General features: G+C 39.0%; 1 protein-coding gene across 3 annotated transcripts in view; it reads right to left on the bottom strand.

The window, feature by feature from the left end:
- The window catches only part of LOC131809805 (protein argonaute-3), a 132,612-nt gene extending 110,465 nt beyond the window's left edge, over nt 1–22,147 (bottom strand). The window contains exon 1 of one of the 3 annotated variants that reach the window (XR_009345307.1): nt 21,617–22,147. Coding sequence is in view for 2 of the 3 variants with exons in the window: in XM_059137232.1 (XP_058993215.1) it covers nt 21,617–21,635 (19 nt within the window). In the remaining variant the exon portion in view is untranslated. The remainder of the gene's footprint in view (nt 1–21,616) is intronic. The other 2 variants (XM_059137232.1, XM_059137231.1) reach the window with 2 other exon arrangements.
- Nucleotides 22,148–26,254: the final 4,107 nt, after the last annotated feature.

The raw sequence follows: 26,254 nt of genomic DNA, 5'->3' as shown, positions 1-26,254 counted from the left end.
ATCTCAGGCAAAACACTATATGCTTTATATGCATTATCTCATTTAATCTTCATACAAACCCTATACTGATTTATAGATGAAGAAAACAGAAATGATTTGCCTAAAACATCATAGCAGGCAAGGAGCAGAACTGGGATTGGAACCACCCTGTTGAGCTATTTTGTTCCACTGATCTATCCTTTCTATAGTAAGTAACACACTGTCCTGATTACTCTAGTTTTGCAGTAAGTACAGTTTTGGAGTCAGATAGTAGCAGTCTTCTGACATTATTCTCCTTCAATACTGTGTAGCTATGCTATGTAGCTAAAATAAAAGGTTATTTTACCTTTCCGTACAGACTTCAGAATCAAAATATCTACCTACAAAAAATCTTACTAAGATTTTGATTGGGATTATGCTAAATATATAAACCAAGCTGGGAAAAACTGATACCTTTACAATACTGAGTCTTCCTATCAATGTACATGGAATATCATCTCTCTATACATTTAGGTATTCGTTGATTTCTTTGACCAGAATTTTGTAGTTCTCCTAATATCTTGCATATATTGTGTTAGATTTATACTTAAGTCTGTTGGGGAGGGGTGCTAATATAAACAGTATTGTGCTTTTTAACTTCAAATTCTAATTGTTCATTATTTCTCTATAATCTAAGACTTACTATAAGGTTACATTAATCAAGACTGTGCTATTAGTCAAAAACCACATAAAAATATAAGAACAGAACAGAAAGCCCCCAAACTAACCCACACAAATACAGTCAACTGATCTTTGACAAAGAAGCAAAGGCAATTCAATGAAAAAAGGATGTTTTTTCAACAAATGGTGCTAAACAAGGGGATATACACATGCAAAACAACAAAAAAGAAAAAAATAATAAAGAATCTAGACACAGACCTAACACCTTTTCAAAAGTTAACTCAATAGGGCCCCTGGGTGGCTCAACTTAACCAGCAACTGACTCCTGATTTCCACTCTGGTCATGATCTCAGGGTCATGGGATCCAGCCCCTCTTCAGACTCTGCAGATCAGGAAGCCTGCTTAGGATCCCTCCTCCCTCCTCCCCCTCCTCTACCTTGCCCACCTCCACCCCTGTTCTCTTGCAACCAAACCAAACAAAACCAAACCAATCAACCAACCAACCAAACAAAAACTCAAAAAGGCTCAAAGACCTAAATGTAAATGAAAAACTATAAAACTCCTATAAGATAACACAGCTGAAACCTTAAGTGACCTTGTGTTTGGTGATGACACCAAAAGCACAATCCATGAAATAAAAAATTGTAAGCTTTCATGAAAATTAACTTCCGATTTGCTAAAGAGAATAAAACACAAGCCACAGAGTGAGAAAAAATATCTGCAAAACACTTATCTGATAAAGAAGTGGTATCCAAAATACACAAAGATCTTTTAAAACTCATCAATAGGGGCACCTGGGTGGCTCACTGGGTTAAGCCTCTGCCTTCAGCTCAGGTCATGGTCTCAGGGTCCTGGGATGGAGCCCCACATCTGGCTCTCTGCTCAGCGGGGAGCCTGCTTTCCCCTCTCTCTCTACCTGCCTCTCTTCCTACTTGTGATCTCTCTGTGTCAAATAAATAAATAAAATCTTTAAAAAAATTTTTAAAAAGCCTCATCAATAAAAGCACTTAAGCATAGAAGATCTGAACAGATACTTCACCAAAGATATACAGATAATAAATAAGAATATAAAAAGATGCTCAACATCATATGTCATTAGGAAATTGCAAATTTAAAAACAGAGAGCTGCCACTAAACATCTATACAAATGGCCAAAATCCAGAACACTAACACCAAATGCTGACAAGAATGTGAAGAATTCTCATTCACTGCCGGTGGGATTGCAAAGTGGTACAGCCACTTGGGAAGACAGTTTAGCAGTTTCTTATAAAACTAAACATACTTGGGGCGCCTGGGTGGCTCAGTGGGTTGGGCCGCTGCCTTCGGCTCGGGTCATGATCTCGGGGTCCTGGGATCGAGTCCCGCATCGGGCTCTCTGCTCAGCAGGGACCCTGCTTCCTCCTCTCTCTCTGCCTGCCTCTCTGCCTACTTGTGATCTCTGTCTGTCAAATAAATAAATAAAATCTTTAAAAAAAAAAAAACAAAACTAAACATACTCTTATCATTCTATTCAGAAATCATGCTCCTTGATATTTACCCAATTAGCTGAAAACTTATATCCACAAAAAACCTGCACATGAATGTTTATAGTGGCTTTAGCCATAAGGCCAAAACTTGTCCTTCAAGGTGAATGGGTAACTGTGGTACATCCAGATAGCAGGATATTATTCATCTTTAAAAAGAAATGTATTGTTAAGCATAAAAATACATGGAGAAACCTTAAATCCATACTACTAGGTGAAAAAATCCAATCTAAAAAGGCTATGTACTGTCTGATCCAATTATATGACATTTTGGAAAAGGTAAAATTATGAAAACATAAGTTCAGTGGTTTCCAAGGGCTTCCACAGGGTGGAAGGAAGATTCCAGGGCTTTATGGGGTAGAAGGAAGGAACAGGTGGAACACAGTGGATTTTAATTCTACTTTGTACGATACTGTACTGATGGATATGTGTCATCATATTTTTGTCAAAACCCACTGAATGCATAACACAAGGAGTAAACCCTAATGCAGATTACAGACTTTAGAGAAGAATAATGTATCAATATTGGATTCCTAATTGTAATAAATGTAACAAATTAAAGTAATAATGGGGGAACTGGTTGGAACAGGAATAAGGGGGGTATACGGGAATGCCTATTACTTTCCAATTTTGCTATTAATTTTTAAAAATGCATGTGCACTTGGACCTAGTAATTCCATTTCTTGGTTTTTTAAAAAGATTGTATTTATTTATTTAACAGAAAGAGAGAGAGAGAGAGACAGCAAGAGAGGGACACAAGCAGGGGGAGTAGGAGAGGGAGAAGCAGGCTTCCCGCCAAGCAGGGAGCCCAATGCAGGGCTTGATCCTAGGACCCTGGGATCATGAACTGAGCTGAAGGCAGACGCTTAACTGACTGAGCCACCCAGGCACCCTCCATTTCTAAGTATTTATTTACACATATACTTTCACATGCAAAAAATGACATTTGTACAAAGATATCCTTGTCTGCAGTATTGCTTAGAAAAACAAAAAACAATGAAATGTAAGCCCAATGAGCACGGGAGTTTTGTCTGTTTCCTTCACTGATCTATAATGCCCAGAACCATTCCTGGCATACAGTAAAAAATAAAAGTGTTAAATAAATTAGATGAATACATCAGAGCCCAATTAATGTTAGAACTATTCAATGGAATAATATGTAACTACTAACATTAAAAAGAATAGAAAAGAAATAGAATAGAGAAGCTCCTTAGTATGATTAGATAGGTTTTATGAAAAAAATAATGCAGGATAGGAAAAGGTATAAAATACATGTTCTTTTGCAAGAAAAAACAGAATATACATTCATATTATACACATACATATATAACATACACTCATATTATACAGCATACACACTATCAGAATACCTGTTAGGACACCAAGATAGTGGGAGCAATGACTGCCTTCAGAGAGGGAGCTAGATGGCTGGGGGCCTAAGAAAGAAGATTGATTTTTTTCTGATTTTTTTCAGTCCATTCTGATATCCAACACTTGTTTCTGTAACACGAATCAGCTTATATGCAATTGTAAGTAGGGAATTTATGTCACTTTAGCACAGATGTTACTTTGGTTCACACGTGATTTTGCATTACCAAGTGATAGTTGAATATGAAGTACATGAATAGCGAATATTCAAACAACAGAGGAATACAGTTTTGTCCATGATACTCATTACATGTAAGGTGTTCCCTCTGGTTCAGTTTGGCCACATGCTCAGACTTAGAATAGCTTTTGCACAATTCCCTCTGAAGTTTGTGCTATTTGCCTTTATCTCTGTAATATGGCACTCTCAATCCTTCCTCCCATCCCATTTGATCAAGCTACCATCATTTCTTTAAACATCTTAAAATCCTATGCTTACAGTAGTACTTACTCATTAAAAAAATATATACTTTTTGCTTTTTGTAGTATATTTTTAAGGAGATATTCACATCATACAATTCACCCACTTAAAGTATACAATTAAATGGCTTTTGTATATTCACAGAATTCTGCCACCATCATAATCAATTTTAGGACATCTTCTTTACCCCAAAAGGAAATCCTGTTCCCCTTGACCATTACCTCCTAATCCCCCCAACCAAAGGCAACCATTAATCTACTTTGTCTCTAGAGATTTGCCTATTCTGGTCATTTCACATAAATGGAATCATATAATATGTGCTCCTTTATAACTAACTCCTTTCATTTAGCATGTTTTCAAGGTTCATACACCTCATGGCATGTATCAGACTTCATTCCTTTTTATTCCCCAATAATTTTCTACTGTTTGGATATACCACATTTTATCAATGACCATTTGATGGTCATTTTGATTATTTCCACTTTTTGGCTATTATAAATAATGCCACTATGAACACCCATATCATGTCCTTATATGGGCATAACTTTTCTCTTCTCTTGAGTAGATTCCTAGGGATGAAATTGCCTTTTGAGGAACTGGCAGAATGTTTCCCAATCATTATGAATTTATTATGTTTAACTGTTATGGTATTTTTATTAGAATTTTCACTGTTTCTATTATAGTCTAGTTACAAACTGGCATAGATTAGTTTTTTTCCTTAAGATTTCACTTTTAGGTAATCTCTACACCCAGTGAGGTGCTCAAACCTGAGATCGAGGGTTACGTGCTCTATCTACCAAATGAGCCAGCCAGGACCCCCAAAGTTGCATTGATTTTGACTGGTTAGCTTCAAGTCTATTCCCACTCCTGCCCCATTAAGGCTTACTATGATGGCATATATCACATTATAGCAGAAGTGCCGTGTATCCCTTTATATCTTTTTGAATTTTGAATCATATGCTATGATAACCTGTTTTTTTTAAATCAAGATAAAGTTTACCTTGCTAATGAAGGTAAACTTAATGGAGGTATTCACTTAATGGAACATAAGAGTTTTGTTTAGTCTATTCCACCATCCCTTCCAAATTACATTCAGGGAAAGAGATCATAATCAGTAATTGAGTATCTCATGTAACAATAAAAGACAGCTGTAATTCTCTACCATTCTTTCCATCAAGAATTGGTGGCTTTTCCTTTCCTCTTGAATCTGGGTTGTCTCCGGAGTTCCACAGAATGCAGAAGTAATACTGTGTAACTTCTGAGACTTAAAAAGATCTGCAGCTTCTCCCTTTGTTTTGGAATGCTACTTCTTGGAACCCAGTCTCCATACTGTAAGGAAGCCCAATCTGCCACATGGAAAGACCAAAGTACAAAGAGCCCAGACTCCCACTTCTATCTAGGTAATGGTACCAGTTGATCTTCTAGCCACAAAATCCTGAGAAATAATAAATTGCTGCTGTTGTTTTAAGCTAATACAATAATGGATAACAACAACACTCACTGTTGTAGAAAAATATGGAGAAAATATCTCATTATAAGAAAACCAATACCTTAATACATTAATATATTTAAGTTTATACGGGTTCTTTGCTCACTACCAATCCTTTCCAACTCCCAATAGTCTCCCTTCTTCAGGTTTCAAATTCATCTTTTGTTATTCTAATGCATGTCTTTAAATAGTGTTATACAAAAAGGCATGGGGGCGGGTAAGAAGAGATTTTCCAACCCTTCACACATTTAACATATATTACCGTCATATGCAAACTCCCTGAAATGAACCCATACATTCAACAATTTGATCTTCAAAGTTCCACAGACATGGTCTTCTAGTATTTGGCATTGTGATAGCTTTTTCTTATGCATTCTTTATAAATGAAACTTGAGAATCCATAAATATGTTCTTATGTGGTCTGTTAGGTTGAAACATTTATATATATAGTGCATGCACAAGCAGGGAGGGGGCAGACAGAGGGAGAAGCAGGTTCCCCCTGAGCAGGAATCCTGATATAGGGCTGGATCTCAGAACCCTGGAAACTTGACTTGAGCTAAAGGCAGATGCTTAACTGGATGAGCCACCCAGGTGCCCATAACATGTTTAATTTTCAATTGAGATCAGTATTTCAGAAAGGTTCCTCTGTTATTTATTTTTATCTTTTTCAAACACCTCTAAAATTTGCCCTCAGTAGTCTGCATGCATGGATGCTATATCTAACCCAGTTGCCACCATAGCCCTATAAATATAGTTGTTTAGGGGCGCCTCGGTGGCTCAGTCAGTTAAGCATCTGACTTTGTCTCAGGTCTTGATCTCCAGGTCCTGGGATTGAGCCTTGTGTTGGCCTCCCTGCTGAGCAGGAAGCCTCCCTCTCCTTCTGCCCCTTCCCCCTGCTTGTGCTCTCTCTGTCACATAAATAAAATTTTTACAAAATATATAGTTGTTGGGATGCCTGAGTGGCTCAGTAGGTTAAGCGCCTGCCTTCAGCTCAGGTCATGATCCCAGGGTGCTGGGATTGAATCCTGCATCATGCTCCTTGCTCAATAGGGGCCTGCTTCTCCCTCTGCCTGCCACTCCCCCTGCTTGTGTGCTCTCTCACACACTCTGACAAAATCGTAAAAAAATAAAAAGTTTTTTAAAAATTACATATATAGTTATATATGTATAGTTGTTTGTAAACATTTGTTTTCCAGTTTGCTACTGACAGCTTCCATATCTGAAATCTGTGATTTTGTTTTCATCGTCTGTTGTCTTTCTTGCTCATGGTATTTTGTTAGCATGTGTATATGGTCATTGTACTTGAAAAGTAATTTGTAGAAATAATGTGAGAACCAGGATAAAGATATATTCCTCAAGATCTCCATTTGTTTCTGTCAGGTGCCTGGGAATACTATCAGTCCAGTGCAACTTAACATAAATTCAAGATTATAGGATAGCCTTCCAGTGAGGGTCATTCATCTCAAGATTAGTTTCACCCTTAGTACAGCATTTGATGGCACAGAAGGTCTTCTGTATAATCTTCATCATGCGCAGACTCTGGACTTTAATTTCTGTTCACTTCACATCTTCAGGCATGAAAATTTGAAGTTTCCATTTACATGTGGGTTTATACCTGAGTTCTGTTCCATTGACCTATGTATCTATTTTTATGCCAATATCATACTGTTTTTTTTTTTAAAGATTTTATTTATTTATTTGACAGACAGAGATCACAAGTAGGCAGAGAGGCAGGCAGAGAGAGAGAGAGGGAAGCAGGCTCCCTGCTGAGCAGAGAGCCCGACGCGGGACTCAATCCCAGGACCCTGAGATCATGACCTGAGCCGAAGGCAGCAGCTCAACCCACTGAGCCACCCAGGCGCCCTCATACTGTTTTGATTACTGCAGCTTTGTAATGTAGTTTGAAATCAGGAACATGATGTGTCTAGTTTTGTTCTTCTTTCTCAAGACTGCTTTGGCTATTTGTGGTCTTTTGTGGTTTGATACAAATTTTTGAATTCTTTGCTCTATTTCTGTGGAAAATGCTATTGGAGTTTTGACAGGGATTATTCTGAACCTACAGATTGCTTAAGGCAGTATGGACATTTTTACGATATTAATTTTTCCAATCCATGAGCACTTTCCATTAATTTGTGTTGTCTTCAGTTTCTTTTATCAATGTCTTAAAGTTTTAAGTATACACGTGCTTTATCTCTTTAGTTAGATTTATTCCTAGGTATTTTGTTCTTTTTGATTCAGTTGAAGATGAGACTGGTTTCTTAATTTCTCTTTCTGATAGATCATTACTTAGTGTACAAAAATACAGCAACTTTTTGTATATTGATTTTATATCCTGCAACTTTACTGAATTCATTTATAAGATTTGATAGTTTTTTGGTGGAATCTTCCAGGTTTTCTACGTATGTCACCTGTAAATAGTGACATCTTTACCTCTTCCTTTCAGATTAGGATGCCTTTAATTTCTTCTTGCCTAATTGTTCTGTTTCAATTGTTCTAATTGTACTATCTTGAAAGTGGCAAGGGTTAGTGTCCTTGTCTTGTTCCTGACCTTATTTTCAGCTTTTTACTGTTGAATATGAATATGTATTCATGAATATGAATATGTTGGCTATGGCCTTTTCATGTATTGCCTTTATTATGTTGAGGTATGTTCGGCTGCCTTATTTTAAAAATGAGATAAAACTATACATTCCAGGGTGCCTGGGTGGCTCAGCCGGTTAAGCCGCTGCCTTCGGCTCAGGTCATGATCCCAGGGTCCTGGGATCGAGCCCTGCATCGGGCTCTGCTCAGCAGGGAGCCTGCTTCCCCCCACCCTCTCTGCCTGCCTCTCTGCCTGCTTATGATCTCTCTGTCAAATAAATAAATAAAATCTTTAAAAAAAACCCAAAACTATACATTCCAGATGTGCGTGGCTTTAAGTTATAAAAGAAAAACGACTAGTTCTTTAACACATACTAAGAAGCATCCACAACATGTCACACAGTACACTAAGTGCATTTCCCTGCGTTAAGCACCTAGTATGCGAAGGGAGGTAAAAACAGGAAACAGTATACAGAATTTTTTCCCCTTCATATCAATTTCAGTAGACTTACCAAATCAAAGGGTAGGAATAAAAATGTGTTCCTGACTCTTGATATTTACTGCCAAACTAGCAAGTGAACACATCATTATCACAGATCTCTCTTTTACCCTCTCTAGCATTAGGTATTACAATTTTAAAATACCTTTTATGTGTTAAAAATAGCTTCCTGCTATTTTATTTACAAGTAATTACTATCAAAACTGGCTTAAAAATAGTATTTTACTCTTCCTATATACCACATTCTCTTATGAAACTCACTGCCCCTCTTAGATACTTTTTTTTAAAAATTGAAAACATAGGGGCCCTGGGCTAGCTCAGAGGAGCATATCGCTCTTGATCTCAGGGTCATGAGTGTGAGCCCCATGCTGAGTGTAGAGATTGCTTAAATAAAACTTCTTTAAAAGAAAATAAAAAACCTAAAAGGTCATTTATCTACTTTAAATATTTATTGAACAATTACTTTCAAATTTTTATAGACACATGTAATAAGTCACAGTTATTTAAGTAGTTCCTAATATATTAGGGGACATATTGGGGGGGGATATTCCACCTTAATATATAAGGAAATTTAATATTAACAATAGATACCTTTATTGTTAAATATTTTTTTTAGAGATTTATTTTATTTATTTTAGGGAGAGAGAGCACATGCACATGAATGGGAGGTACAGAGGGAAAGGGAAAGAATCTCAAGCACACTCCCTACTGAGCATGAGCCCCAGGTAGGGCTCAATCCCATGACCCTGAGATCATAACCTGACCCAAAATCAAGAGTCTGGCACTTAAATGACTGAGCCACCCAGGCACCCCTACCTTTATTACTAAATATTTGATATATTTTACGTGATTTCTGGCAACTACACTATATTATATTGAGGAAACTGAGGCATAGGGAGATTAAAAACCACTATCACAGAAGTAGCAAAGCCAGGATTTGCAAATAGTCTGATTCAGAGCCTACATTTTTAACCATTACACTATACAAATTACCATTACACTATACCATTATACCATTAGGCTATTACAAACTAACACTGGCTGAAAGTCTATCATTCATTATTAAGTCATTCATCCACTGAATCATTAATTTGTTCAACGAATCATTGCCTCCAACTATCAAGCACTGTTCAGGCTCAGGTGAACAATAATTTTAATAGTATTAATGAAGAGCTAGTCCTCAGGAAGCATTTATGGGAGGGCTGGATAGGCAGACTATACTGCACTTCTTTTTGCCAATCACGTAGTAGTTAAGCTATAAGAAAAATAAAACACATTAAGGGGATAGGGGCACCTAGGTGGGTCAGTCACTTAAGCATCTGACGACTCTTGATTCCACTCAGGTGATCTCAGGGTTGAGACAGAGCCCTGCATCAAGCTCTGGGCTGGACATGGAACCTACTTAAGATCCTCTCTCTCCCTCTGCCCCTCACCCCGCCAAATAAATAAAATACAATATGTTAAGGGGATAGAAAGCGGGGTGGAACAGAAGAGGTAGTTAATCAATTTAGAGGAGTTTATCAAAGAAGGCCTCTTTGAAAGGGTGACAAGTCGGCAGAAAGCAGAGGAAGTGAGAAAAAGAGTCATGTGGACATCTGGAAGAATATTCCAGGCAGAGGAAAAATTAAATATAAAGGAAAAAGCAGAAGCCTGCTTGGTCAACTGCAAAGAAATCACTACGCCTGAAGCACAGTGAACAAGAAGAGAATAAGAGATGAGGTCAGAGAGATGATGGGAGATCAGATCATACAGTATTTGAAAACCATGATGAGGTCTTTGGATCATATTCTGAGATATAAGAAACCAACAAAGGGTCAAGAAGCATTTGCTCTGACTTAAATTTTTTTTTAAACAATCACTCTGGCTGCTGTATGAAAAACTGTATGTAAAGGTACAAACAGAGAGACCAGTTAGTAGGCTAGTTTGACTGTCCAAGCAAAGGATAATTCTGGCTAGGGTGGGGTGGTAGCAGTTGGGGGAAAAAATGTTGATGTGGAAAATATTTACACGGTAAACCTGATGGAAACTGCTAATGGATTAGGTGGGTGAATTGAGAGAAAAGAGCTCTCAAGGGTTGTTTTGGGTTTTGTTTTGTTTTTCCCGGTCTAAGCAACTAAAAGAATGGAAGTGTCATTTACTGAGTCAGAAAAGACTCAGTGATTGGGAGGGCACCTGGGTGGCTCAGTCAGTTAAGTGTCTGCCTTCACCTCAAGTTATGATCCCAGTGTGCTGGGATGGAGCCCCATATCAGGCTCCCTGATATATGGAAGTCTGTTTCTTCTCTCTCTCCCTCTGCCCCTCCCCCAGCTTGTGCTCTCTCTCTCTCTCTCTCTCTCTCCCTCTCTCATGCACCTGCTCTCCCTCTCTCAAATAACTAAATAAAATCTGAAAAAGAGAAAGAAAGAAAGACTCAGTGACTGGAGCAAATTCAGAGAGGAAATCAAGAAAATTTTTAGGACATGCTAAGTCTGATGCGTCTATACAATGAGGTGTCTAGTAAGCAGTTAGATGGGTATAAAGTTCAAGGGAGAGGTCCAGGCTAGAGACATGAATGTCCTCGGCATATTAATGGTATTTGAAACTACTGGACTAGAGACTACCCAGACTGCGGTAGGATACAGAAGAACCCTAAGCCCTGGAATACTCCCAATGTTTAGAGATTGGGGAAATGAAGAGGGCGTAGAAGGAGGCAGAAAAGCAGTATCCAGTAAGGTTGAGGAAAACCTGGAGAGAGTGCTACCCAGAAAGAAATGGAAAAATGAGTGTTTTAGGGCACCTGGGTAGTGCAGTTGGTTAAGTATGCAAATCTTGGTTTCAATTCAGGCTGTGATCTCAAGGTAATGAGATTGAGCCCTGTGTCGGCTACACACTCAGTGCAGAGTCTGCTTGAGATTCTTTCTCCCTCTCTCTCTGCCCCTTCTGCTTAGGCTTTCTCTCTCTCTCTAAAAATTAAAATAAATATTTTTAAAAAGTGTTTCAATAAGTAAGCAACTTAATCAAATGAAGACAAATAAAATAAAAATTTGGGAATTGACGACTGGGTTTAGCAAACTCTGTGTTGACCTTGATAAGAGCAATTTCAGCAAAGTGAGGAAACCAAAACTTCACTGGAGTAAGTTCAAAAAGAATGCCCTGAACATGATCAAGACTTTAGGTCCTAGTGATTAACAGAAAATTGAAAGGAACATGTTAAATTATACAATGTAGATGGAACAGCAAAATCCAGACTGTGATAACTCTAAAAGGACAAACAATCCATAAATAACATGGTGGGGGAAAGGACAGAAAACTTACCAATTAAAAGACACTTGAAAGATATATCAATTACGAATGGATAAAAAAGAGGTGATATGTGTACACACACACACCACTGTAGTGGAGTATTACTCAGACATAAAAAAGAAAGAACTCTAACATTTGCAACAACAACATGGTAGGATCTAGAGAGTATAATGCTATGTGAAACAGGTTAGTTAAAGACAAATGCCGTATTTCACACATACGTGGAATTGAAGAAACATAAAAGAAAAAAAAAAGAGACCAAAAACCCAGACTACCAAATATAGGAAACAAACTGGTGAAGTACACTTATCATGATGAGCACTGAGTAATGTATAGAATTGTTGAATCACTATAATGTACACATGAAACAAATATAACACTATGTATTATTTATACTGGAATTTAAAAAAGACAATCAATCACAATCAGTGAAACATATTTGGATCCAAACTCAAAAATGAAAAAATAAATAAAAGGCAAATGAAAACAAAAGTATAGCTAAGACAAGCAGGAATTTTAACACTGACTAGATATTTGATATATATTATTATTATTTTGCAGTGATAATGGTACTATGGTTTATTTAAAAAGCCTGTATCTTCTGTAAATAGTAGATATTTATGAATGAAATAGTATTATGAGTAGAATATACTTCAAAAAATACAAAGGATGGGAAATCTTCAGACACAACTGGATGTGGGTTGATGATTGTTGTGTTTGGGTGATGGGTATATGGTAATTTATTATATAATTCTACCTATTTGTATACATCCTCAATTCTCTATAAAATAAGTCTTAAAAAATAGGAAGAAAAGATTTGCCATTTCCTTTGCATATACTTAAAAACTCTTTTTACCATCCCATTGTACAAACAAGGAAATTAAGGTTAAGGAATATTAAATGCACCACCCAAAGTCACAGTTAATTTTTTTTAATTCTTTTTTTTTTTTTTAAGATTTTATTTATTTATTTGACAGAGAGAGAGAGATCACAAGTAGGCAGAGATGCAGGCAGAAAGAGATGGGGGAAGCAGGCTCCCTGCTGCGCAGAGAGCCCAATGCGGTGCTCAATCCCAGGATCATGACCCGAGCTGAAGGCAGAGCCTTTAACCCACTGAAACACCCAGGCGCCCCACAGTTAACTTTTTTAACAGATTTTTAAAAAATATATTTGCATTGGGGCGCCTGGGTGGCTCAGGGGGTTAAAGCCTCTGCCTTTGGCTCAGGTCATGATCCCAGTGTCCTGGGATCAAGCCCCTTGTTGGGCTCTCTGCTCAGCGGGGAGCCTGCTTCCACCTCTCTCTCTGCCTGCCTCTCTGCCTAGTTGTGATCTCTGTCTGTCAAATAAATAAATAAAATCTTTAAAAAAATATATATATATGTATATATATATATATTTGCACTTATTTAAGAGAGACAGAGAGAGAGAGTGCACATGTGTATATACAACCAGGGGAAGGAGCAGAGGGGGAGCGAGAGAAGAGAATCTTTGAGGCTACCTCTGCACTGAGCACAGAGCCTGACATGGGGCTTGACCTCACAACCCAAGCCAAAACCAAGAGTCTGACGCCCAACTAACTGAGACATCCAGGCACCCCTAGACTTTATTTTTTAAAGCAATTTTAGGTTCACAGCAAAATCAAGCAGATGGTAGATTGCCTATATGCCTCCTGCCCACACATACCCATAGCCTCCCAATCAATATCCCCACACCACAGTGGTAGATTTGTTACAATCACTGAATCTACAGTGACACATCATTATCAAGTCAGTTAATTTAAGAGCCAAGATTGGTCTCTAAAATCAATGCTTTGTATACTACATCACACTGCCAATCTTTCCCCCCATTATTTTGCTGGGTGCTATTTATACAAAATGGCAAAAAAACCGAAAACTTTCATGAATAAGCAATGTAACTACTACTACTACTGTTATTATAAACTACTGTTATTATAAAATCATCAAGTATCCAAAAAATATTTTAATGTAAATTAATGAATACAACAAATTATACACCCAGTGAAACACTTTTCAGTTATTTAACAAATACATATATTGCCCACTGGATCTGAAGATGTAATTACACAGAAATACAAAGCACTATCTGGAAACTCCACTTCAAATGTTTCTTTCAGTAGCTATAGGAAGTATGGGCTAATATCAACTAACCAACATTAAACTTCAAATATAAAACAATACATATTCAAAGGGTATCTGTGTATATGTTGTTCACTGACCTAACAGTCTAACATGTATTAGTTTTTGGGTTTTTTTTTTTAACATGTACTAGTTTTGAGTCCAAAGCTAAATAACAGCCTGCAGCAAATGTGAATGATGAAAAGCAGTGAATAAATCAACTACAGCTTATACTATAGCCTATTATGAAAATAACGGATTTTCACTGGGAACTTCTGCTTCAATATTCATGGAATGCATCTCAATTCCACTTCTAGGAATTTATCCTAAAGCAATCACTGGACCACTATACAAACGTACATACTAGGATACTTACAAAAGTTTTATTTATTTATTTACTCATTTATTTTTAAAAAGATCTTATTTATTTGACAGAGAGAGATCACAAGTAGGCAGAGAGGTTGGGCAGAGAGAGAGAGGGGGAAGCAGGCTTCTTGCTGAGCAGAGAGCCGGATGGGGGCTCCATCCCAGGACCCTGGGATCATGACCTGAGCCAAAGGCAGAGGCTTTAACCCACTGAGCCACCCAGGTGTCCCCAGAGTTTTATTTATAATGAAAAGCAAAAAAGAAAGAAGCCTAAACCACCATCAATTAGATTGGTTAAATACGTACTGAGTAAAGATTATCATACTGCTGTAAAAATGTAAGCATTATTATGGAAAAAATATCTAAGATACACTACTGAGTAGAAAATACAAGTTAAAAAAATTAATATGATGGATGGATGTCTGGGAAGATATACAAGAAAAAATTAGCAATGGTTTTATCCAGATGATGGGATATTATTTTTTTTTTTTTTGAAGATTTATTCATTTGAGAGAGAAAGAGCACAAAGGGAAGGGCAGAGGGAGAGAAAGTCACAAGCAGGCTCCACTGAGCAAGGAGCCCACTGTGGGGTACCATCTCTCACAATCTTGAAATCATGACCCGAGCTGAATCCAAGAGTCAGAGGCTCAACCCACTGTGCCTCCCAGGTGCCCCTTCACTTTCTATTTTAGACTTTCCTATACTGTTTGCATTTTAAAAATAAACAAGTATTTTTATACCCAAGAAAAAATTTGATATGTTTTGGAAAAATATATTGGGTTGGTGTCAAAATTTGACATAATAAAATGCCTGTTTACTACATAAACCCACAAGGCTAAGCATTAAACATTAGCATGAGATTTTAGTAACCTCCCACCTAGTTCTACCTATTCACTCAATGAATCTGTACAAACAGGGCACATATTACCATATTACATTTATTTTTTGATTAATTTATTTGAGAGAGTGAGAGAGAGCATGAGAGGGGATAAGGTCAGAGGGAGAACCATACCACCTGCAGAGCTGGGAGCCCATGTGGGACTCCATCCTAGGACTCGGGGATCACTACCCAAGCCTAAGGCAGTCGCTTAGCCAACTGAGCCTCACCGGCGCCCCTACCATATTACATTTAGTATTTCACTATAGCTAAATAATCACTTCTAGAAATTCAGCCTGCTAAGGGTAAAATTTCTCAGATGGCAGTACTGAGGAACAATTGCTAAAAAGGCATTTTGCCCCTTGAAAACAAGACAGCACATTACCCAAGTAGGTCCTGCACTACGGAAATGCCTTGAGATTATTTCATAATTAAAGGTTGGGTAGCTTCTGAAAAACAGTGATCAGCCAAGCAAAAATTTTAGAAAATTTTTGAGTAACTTTAGAGGAATGCCACTCTTATGTTAAATATATAGATAGAAATCAAGTCTTAATTTAGAAACCAGAAGTTTCTTTTAAAAGAAAAAATTACTTCATTGCTAAAGTATAACCCATTTTTCAATCTATTCTTTAAACTTTTTTAAAAATTCAGATACACTAATGAACTTCTTTTGTCAGATGATTTAGAAATCCGTTAAAATATCAAGTATTGGTAATCACTTAAAAATAGTACTATGTATATAAGCCAACAACTGAGAACATTTTCTTGCAAAATTTCTTCCACAAATGAAAAACATAAAAATATCCCATATTTATATTCTATAGATACCTTCTGATTTCTTGAGAACTTGACAACTTAGAAACAATATAGGAAAAAAACTGGCTGATGTCAAAATAAAGAATTCTTCCAAATTATTTCACTATTATTTCAGAATAATGTAAATAAATTTTATTGTAATCAAAGGACAAAAAGCCCACATTAAGAGAAAACATCAGTTGTATGACATGGTTTTGCTAAATCTCAATAGTCTTTTTTTTTTTTTTAAAGCAATGGGTAGCCAAAGAAAGTTATTAATATTAACACAGATAATGGCAGAAAACTACAGAAACTCCAAATACAGAAAGGCTGTTCATGTATCTTAACAGCATTACCATTATGGTTGAAAAACCACACAATATTCTTTCTCACATCTGTTTTGTTAATGAGCCAAGAATGGGGGTCTGTTGGGTATCCTAGACAACTGAATTAGAAGTAGGAATGTCTGGTGAGTGCTGTTTATCCCAACAAACTGAAACTACATAGGTTTAGAAGGATATTATTCTAAAATAAACGATATTTTTAGTTTTATCTTCCCCCAAAATGAACTATCACCTTACCTTATTCTCCCATCTATCAAAAAGAAACCTTGTAAATTATTTTAGATCCCAATTTTAAGTATTATAAGAGAAAATGTTTTGTTAGATTAACAAAATATTTACTTCATCTTTCAGACAGACCCTCAGATATCTGAAGACTATAAGAACCTGTGTGAAAAAAGATGGCTATAAAATGAAAAAAGCAGTCTTCAACCAGAATACAATAGTTTATGACAGCAAGAATTCTAAACTATAGTTTTTCCATATACAACAGAGAACTCTTCCAGGAAATGTCCCCTTTACAGGGCCCCAGGCCTCTTCGCATGCTATCAGCCCTCACTTATAGAAAGAACCAAACAAACACAGTATTCCCACTGGAAAACATAAATGAATATAAGCTAAATCTAAATTCACAACTTAGTACATAAAATTCTCCAAAAGAGCAAAAGGGAGCAGCATCTTGAAATAATTTCATTTATTCTAACAGCTTTCCTAAATTACTTAATTCCTTAATTTTTAAAAAATAGATATTTGTTTGAAATCTGGCTTAGAGATTTAAAGAGTGATCAGGGTAATGGAATCATGGATAAAGTTTAAAAGTTTCCATCAATGTTAATCAAATTACATTTGAGAGCTACCTACATATTCTTTTTCTCCTTTAAGTCTTTGTTTAGAACAACAAAGTTGTTTCTTGCCTCCTTTTCAATTTTCCCTCAGGAGAAAAAAATAATTAATCCAATTCTAAAACAAAAATCAAAATAATTTTGCATATTTTTAAGACCCACTGCCGGTCAAGAGCAGCAAATAGTAGAGAAAAAGTAATGATGGCCACTTAAGAACAGTACAAGTTAAAATTTTAGTGGCAACCAAGCAGAAAAACCTTTTGCATGTTCAAAATTCATGCCCTCCAGACAGAGCAGCATTTTGACAATTTTTCTTCAAGACAAAAATCTAAAAGCAAGAAAATATACCCCAAAGTGATTAAAAAAGATTATTTTTTAAAAGATTTTATTTATTTATTTGATAGAGACACAGCAAGAGAGGGAACACAAGCAGACGCAGTAGGAGAGGGGGAATCAAGCCTCCCGCCAAGCAGGGAACCCCAAGCCGGGCTTGATCCCAGGACTCTGGGATCATGACCTGAGCTAAAGGCAGACGCTTAAACACTGAGCCACTCAGGCACCCCATAATGATTACTTTAAATACTAAACTGAGACCCTAATGGCATTATATATTTTAGTATTTTGAATCCACAACTTTTACTCATATTCAAACCTAGTTTCCATACACATAACTTTTGTTCTTTGGAATTTATTCTCAAATGATTTTTCCAGATTATTTATTATTATTAATATTATTATTTTTAAGTAAGTTCCATGTGTGGTGCCCAATGTGGGGCTTGAACTCATGACCCTGAGACTAACACCTGAGCTGAGAGCAAGACTTAGACACTTGGAGTGAGCCACCCAGGCGACCCTTGATTTTATTATTAGAAAAATGCAGAGCCTTAAAATCACTTTGCAGATCCAAACATGAACCTAAAAGTATCACTAAGAGGGCACCTGGGTGGCTCAGTAGGTTAATCCTCTGCCTTTGGCTCAGGTCATGGTCTCAGGGTCCTAGGATGGAGCCCCACATTGGGCTCTCTGCTCAGCAGGAAGCTTGCTTCCCCCTCTCTCTCTGGCCTGCCTCTCTGCCTACTTGTGATCTCTCTCTGTCAAATAAGTGAGTAAAATCTTAAAAAAAAAAAAAAAAAAAAGTATCACTAAGAAACATGGTCTATTCACTCCTGCAAAACTGTATACAACTACCCAAACATATCAAATCACTTTGCATATCATTAAAGTAACAGTAAACGTTTTTCTTCCATTGGTAGGTGATGACAATTTCTTCTGCCCTCAACAATAGTCTGACTTCACCTAAAAATACATACTAGAGTAGTAAGGTTCTAAAACATTACTACTCAGGAGAACTTGATATCTTGATGAAAATTTCTGCTGCTTCTATTCACACTTATTTAGAATTAAAATACACTTTCAGTCCAAATATAACTAAACTATTAAAAAAAATAGGGTTTCATCAGAAGTTCTCCCAACTGGGGCACCGGGTGGCTCAGTTGATTAAGTGTCTGCCTTTGGCTCCAGTCAAGATCCCAGGGTCCTGGGTTCAAGTCCCATGTTGGGCTCCCTACTTGGCAGGGAGCCTGCTTTTCCCTCTCCCACTCCCCCTGCTTGTTTTCCCTCTTTCACTGTGTCTCTGTCAAATAAATAAATAAATAAAATCTTAAACAACAACAACAACAACAAAAAAAAGTTCACAAAGTTCTAAATCAGTACAATGTACAAGACACCTTAAAAAATAACTTAAAATATTACATGCAAAAAAAAGACATAATAACTTTTAGTGAGGAATGATTCACCAAGAAACAATTATATGGCATTTGTATTCTAACTCCAAGTCCTCCAATATAAATAAAGTTTTCTATGTATCTTCCTAACAACTAAAATTTAAAATATCCTTTCATAAGGTAATACCTAAGAATCTCCACACACACACACATAAACCTTAGAACAAAATTGGTGCAAAGATCCAACACTGACTCAACAAACTATCAGAGAACACTTATGTCTAAAAAAATGTTTTTAGGAAATCTTCACACCCAAGGTGGGGCTCAAACTCACAAATGAAATCAAGTGTCCTGGGCTCTATGGACTGAGACATCAAGGTGCACCCATGTCTAAAATATTTTAAACCAAAGTATGTACCTGACAAATTCCCTTTTTAGTTTTATTTTTAAGTAATCTCCACATCCAGTGTGGGGCTTGAACTCAAAACCCTGAGAGCAACAGTCTCACTCTCCACTGAGCCAAGCAGGTGCCCTGATACCTGTCAAATTCTTCACTTAAAACTCAGTTGCATGTTTTGCCCAAATATGCTTTCAATTTCATATGCAGCGTAACAACTGTATGTAAGCCTAAGGAAGAATGAAAATTCTGTTTTTGATGATGACAATTTTGAGCTATATTATACTTTATCTTCATTATTACATTACAGTTAATCATGTATAAACTACACTGAAGAGCAAACTTTGAATTTCAAGATATCTAAGCATGTGGTTGATATTATCTCATTCTACCTCCCCAGATATGAAAATAGTTAAATGGGTATATATTTCAGCAATGGCATAAGCAAAAACAAGATGTAAAACTTATCTATAGCTCAAGAATTCACAGAAGCATTTACTGAATCATACTTGGGTAGTTGGACCAGTGGGCTAGGTGACTGGATTTCAGAAATATTTTCTAAGACGTTGTCCACACACTGGGGCATAATTGCATACAAAAAGCCCAAAAGAGAAAAAGACTAAAAAAAACTTGAAAACCCTCAAAACTATCTTTAAAACTCAGGGTGCTTAATACATTTTTTAACTTTCATGTTTTCTTTTGCAGGTTTGACACCAGGACAGTTACATAAAAGTCATCTATAGCCCTAGACCATCATATTCTAAACAGTATGATACAAAATTAAAAAACAAAGGCAGGGCAGTTTCAGAAATATATAAATCAATGATAAACAAATGAAAGCCTAAAACTTCACAATTAATAGATTTTTTAAAAATATGAAGATTAAAAAAAATGAAGCATACAAAAAAGAATCAGGAAAAAGAATCAGAGAAAATTTCACATACTAAAAGTTGCAATAATCACCTCTCCCCATCCTACCTCTACAAATTTGTTCTTGTCAGCATTTCCTGACATTTATACTTTTTAAATTTTTTTAAGATTTCATTTATTTGACAGAAAGACAAGGAGAGAGGGAACACTAGCAGGGAGAGTGGGAGAGGAAGAAGCAGACTCCCCGCTGAGCAGGGTGCCTGATGCTGGTCTTGTTCCCAGGACCCTGGGATCATGACCTGAGCCAAAGGCAGATGCTTAACGACTGAGCCACTGAGGCAATCGACAATTATACTTCTTAACCTAATCAACAGATCCTTTATTATCGTTAGGTCACTGGTTTCCTTTATTATTTAAGTTTTTCTTAAATTCAAGTACCTCCCAAACTGGCAAAAATAGATGTGAAATTCAAGAATTTGTGATCCCATCAGTAACAAGCCATCCCCCACCCCCAATGTTTTGAAAATTAACTTATAAACGTGTTACCATCTGGATGAAGCACACACCATCAAACTTAGCATATTAAGTATGACCCTTTGGAAAGCAAACCATTATGTAACACCTACTTTATGTCTATCAATTACTTCAGAATCATAAAGAATGGTAATTCTTTTTCAAGTTAAGCACTGCCCATGTTGCAATTTTTCTCAAGACTGCCGTTTTCCGAAGGAGAGAAAGCAGTTTTTTTTAAATCCCCAATTTCCAAGAATATAATAACCGCTTCTCTAGGGTATAGGGAATGAAAAAATATATATTGTCAGCAATCTTAAGATCCACCTCCTCACGTAAGCAGTAATTCGGACCAATATGACATTTTCGAAATCCTAGGCAACTATATACAATACTGCCGCAAACAACAGAAGAGAACTCGGAGATGGAGGAAATGCCATCTTGCATTTGACGTTGCGCTTACACCTATCTCAAACTTAATTCTCACCGTTATCTTCATGTCGCTTCACAACTACCTTAAGAGGTAAGAGAGCAGACCGCCCAGCGCCTCCTTGGGACACACAACCCGGTTAAAGGACGCGCACACCGTTACACCTTCAATCGGAATAACAAAACAGACGACAAACCCTTCTAGACTCGAGAAAATAGAGTAATATCGTCTGGAGAACCCCAAACTTCAATCCTTTAAGCACTGTCCCCTCCCCACAGTTTTGCCTACTCAGTGGCCCCGGGGAACTGCGGCGGGGCTGCGGGGAGGCGGAGGAGGGACGGGCGGGGGGCGGGAGGAGGAGCCGCCCGGACCGCGCTCAACTCGCGCACCTGGGTTGGGGCGGAGGGAGAGACGATGCTCTGGGGCACCCCCCCCCCCCCACGCCGGGCCAAGCACCTCGGACTTGCTCACCTGCGGAGCCGATTTCCATTCATGGAGCTGGGGGGAGTGCTTCGAACGAGAAGAGCGCCCACCTCTGGGGGCAAGGAGGCAGCGCAGGAGGCGACGCGGCGCGACAGGCACCCTCACTCGGCCCCAAGACGAGGTGGCGATGGCTTCTCCTCAGCAACCGCACTCCGAAAGATCCCGTCGGGAAGAGCCGCCGTGGGGAGGGAGCACGCGACTATGCGAGAGGAAGGGGAAGCGTGAGACGAGAAAGAGCCCGTGCGGAACTTAGCGTCGCCGCGACCGCTTACGCTCCCACTGCCCCTCCACGACTGCGGCGCTGCCGCCGACCTCCCCGGGGGCCGCCCCCGGAAGCCCGCTGGCGTCAGTTCCGCTGCCCGGGCTCGCCAGACGTCCAGGCCTCGCCTCTCCGCTCCTCCGCCCCAAGCCCAGTGGGCGCGACGTCGGTGCGGGCGCAGCCGGCGCGGAAGACGCGGGGGAGGTGCCGGGGAGCGGAGCCTGGGCGGAGCTTGGGGCACGCGCGGTGGGCGGGCCCTCCCACCGTCTGCCGCAGGGCCGTGCCAGCCGGAGACAACCCGGAGGAGCTGGACTCAGCACCATCCCACCGTGGGGCGGTGCCTGCCGGAGGCGACGTCGCAGAGGGCGGTGCAGCTTACCTGGGGAGGAGCGTGCGTGGAGCGTGGCGGGTCCGTGGTGCAAGGCTGGGACCCGCAGCGGAGTGACGGGGACGAGCACGTCTGGGGAAGAGCCACCCTCCTTACGGAGCCCTCCCGCCCCGCCCAGGTTGGGCGGCACCTCGCGCCGCCTCCTCAGTAAGCGGTCAAGTGACCACCGCAATTGATCACTCCAAGTCTGTTGCTTTGACAACCGTGGGCGGGTGCGAGGGTTGTACAATTTAGCTTGGGGAAAGAGTATTAAGAAACGAGCCATTAGACGCGCCCGGTGGTTCAGTGGGTTAAGCCTCTGCCTTTGGCTCAGGTCACGATCTCAGGGTTCCGAAATCGAGACCCACATGGGGCTCTCTGCTCAGCAGGGAGCCTGCATCCCCCCCCCTCCCCCGCCGCCTCCTTGTGATTTCTCTCTCGCAAACAAAATAATTAAAAAAAAAAAAAAGAAAGAAAGAAAAAGAAACGAGACATTACACAAACTTCACTTCGGGTAATTTCCTTGTTTAAAACGCTTTAATAGCGTGTCACACTGAGATCAAACTCTTTGCAGAGCCAAAACGCACCGCGTAAACGGACCCTTCATTTCTCAAGCAAGACTTTCCCTATCACTATACTACAGCTATATTAGTCTGCTTCTAATTCCCACTACCGCCAAAACGCATTCCTTTCCGACTTGGCTCCCCTCTGCTCTTGGTTCTCTTGGCAAGGAACAGAACCTCTCCTTTCCCTCCATTCTCACCCTCTCTTCTTCCCTCCCCTGTCCACTTCTTTCTGTATCTCAGCCTGATTTATCTGAGAGGTCTTTTCCGGACTACTTATCTACGGTGGAGGCCCGTTTTTCTGTTACAGCATTCCCCTAATAATCCTCCCCATCTGTAATTTGTTTCACTTAAACAAGTTTGTGTGCCCCCTTCTGCACTAGCTTGTAAATTTTATAAGCTTACCATGGCCAGCACACTCACTAGGAAATAGCAGGTCCTTAATATGTCGCTTTAATGAAAAAGTGATACTATTCAGACTGAAGATTCATGATTTTTGCCCAAGTCCCTAAATATCAGTAACGTTATTCAAACTTTTAAAAAATCAAAGTATTTCATTTTTTAAAGTTTGGGATAAAAAGAAAATGTATCCTATCTTCAGTTCCCCCCAATCATTGTGGGGCTTTCGATCAGTCACTTGAGCCTCTTATCTGAGAAATGGAGAGACTAACATCTTACATAACTGTTGTTAAGTTAGGGAATGTACATAAACCAGAACCCTCTGTAACTAAATGTTAGTGAATAAAGCTTACTATCATTAACATTTTAAAACACTTATTAGATGCACCTACCTTACAGTAAACGTTTCATAAATGGATGGAATTCAAACTGTCATCTGCCTGATTTTTGCCTCACTTCTTCCCAACATTAACCCTTTAAGAACATCAATTTCAAAATATTAAATGTCACAGGATGAAACACTATCCTAAAAGTTATTTTCAATACGTAGATATACGGAATCCAAGTCAGTAGCAGCATCCCGACAGGGTAAAATCAATCACACCCTCAAACTCTCATTCTGGAACTGATTGCCTAAGTGATTGCTGCCTTGTCCTCTCCCAGAATAGTCATTGTGATGGTGATGAACCCTTGAGGTAGGCTGTGTTCTTCTCTGTTGACCTTGACTAAGCAGGATTTTGATCTCCTAATTCAGTATGATTTAGTATCAACCATGCCTTCCCATCTACCTCTGCTATTCAGGGACCCCACCACCTCTTCAGAGTGAGCCCATGTAAAAGGTACGTTAATTGTAGAATATCAAAAAGTGGGAAGGCAAGAGGTCCAGTGATTCTATCAAAAGCAAATTGTATGAGGCTCTCCCCCAACCACATGCACACCCTATTTTTGGATAACCTCATTCCCAAACAAGTTGGTTCTTAATGCCATAGAACATGGTCTTTATCTTGTCATAGCCCCAATGCCTAGAACAGTGCCAGTGCCTGTGACATTGAAACATTCCCTGATTTGTGGGATGAATGGATTAGTAAGTGGGCTCTCAAGAATGGGGCTCAGGAAGCAGGCTAAAACTCTGCCCTCATCCTTTGTGGCACTGGTTGCTTTCAGAAGGGAAAACTATAAAATAGCACAGACATCTGAGGGACAAGGAAATCAGTGGCCTCTGAAAGTTGCATTCTTAGGCTTCCTGAGCTAGAGAAACACCACCACTGGATGATGACAGCAACTGGATAGAATCCTCTCTTTTATGTGGGCTGAAGTTACTCAATTTGACTCGAATTCAAATCTCTTCTCTCAGACCATCAGGAGTTTTTACATAGCAGAAAGTTCTTTTGTATTGCAGCAGAACACAATATAAAACATACTGCCCATAGGGACAGAGCTTAGACTAAAGGCCCTCTGCTATTCGATGTGATTCCAAAAGGCACTCTAAACCTACATCTCTAAAAGTCAGAATACCCAAGTAGAGAAGACACTGCTGGATACCTACCCAGGAGCCCTCATCAGACCAGACTGATGAAGCAGGATAACTGCTCAGAGTGTAATTCCTAATTAATCTAAGCCACTCATGATGGATGATCTCATTAGCTTTGCCAATGACAGGAGTGAGATGACCCATTTCTAGTAAGACAGGAGGCCAGATTTGCTGGGGCTTCCAAGGATTTCCTTACTTTAAAATGAAATGTAAGGAAAAATTAGTACCTTTTCTGTTACACATTATTCTGTCAGCACTTCCTTCCTGGAATTACAGTAGCCACTTTGGGACCCTGAGGCAAACTAACATGAGGATAAACCAACACAGAATAGCAGAGGAAAGTCACTGCAAGAACCTTTGTTGGTATTATCACTTTAATCACTGCATTAACAAACCTTGGAGCCATATTAAATCAAAAATTCTTTGTCATGTTACAGGTTTCTTATTTAAACCAATTTAATTGGTGGCTTGTTATGTGCAATTGAAAGTAACAGATAAACTACTTCAGGTGAATGCTGTGAGGATGCAATTAAATAACAGAGACTATACCTATTCATATACTTCAAAGTATCCAAGTTCCTCCTTGTCAGATCACTTAACAAGCCATTGGTCTTTTCCAAAAACATGGCTGGGAACTCCCACTGTCTCTTTTAAGAGGGAAAGCTTGCCTTCAGAAGGTGGGGAAAATGAATGGAGGGCTCCCTAGAAAGGTCCTACAAGGCTTCATTGTCCAAATAAGACTTTGCCAAGAGGAGAGTGCTGAAGGTCCTGCAGTCTAGAACAAAGGGACAGTATATTCCTGTAGGGTAAACCAGTGTTCCAAAAACTCTGATATGATACCTGGGGGAAGGCAGCTGTGGCTCTTAAGTGGAGAACTTTTAAATGTATCCCAGGAAGTCCACTTTTCCAGTTTAAAGGATTGCTTCTGTCACACTCTGCAACATCTAAGCTTGCCAGGTTTCCTAAGCCTGTAGCCAGAGGAATAAATTGGCTTGAAAGCTAGAATCAAATAGGGGGGATCTATTTGCTACAATTCAATGCTACTTTCCATTTAAGCAGTAGACAGCAGTCTAGGGATGGCCCAGGCTCAGATCTTTAAAGTCTCCTCTTTGCACTATAACCCTTTCTTTTAGCCACCCTAACTGCCATGAGATTCTGGGGTTTGTTAAGTCAAAAGATTCTCAACAAATACCCAGCCTCATTTTGCTCCAAGGTAATTCCCAGACAAGAATGTGCTGCAGTATATGTTGCCAATTGACAGGGCAAAGGGAAGACTGCTCAACCAATACTAAAGAGGAATGTCCAGGGGCGTTAGGACAAGCCAGGACTCAAAACCTCGACCTCTAGGACCTGAAAAATCAGGATACTGGGAGCTCACTACCTTTCTCTTGAGTAGCAACCAAGAGCCAAATTCTGAGACCTTCCGAATATCAATCATTTTTAAAACTGAAATTTATGGCAAAATGTGTCATACTGATCATCCTCCCACTTACTCTGCTAAATACTT

This window comes from Mustela lutreola, chromosome 10 (genome assembly GCF_030435805.1).
Source record: "Mustela lutreola isolate mMusLut2 chromosome 10, mMusLut2.pri, whole genome shotgun sequence".
Taxonomy (NCBI): domain Eukaryota; kingdom Metazoa; phylum Chordata; class Mammalia; order Carnivora; family Mustelidae; genus Mustela; species Mustela lutreola.
The sequence above is the reverse complement of the archived record's forward strand: the minus strand, read 5'-3'. Positions and strand labels throughout refer to the sequence as shown.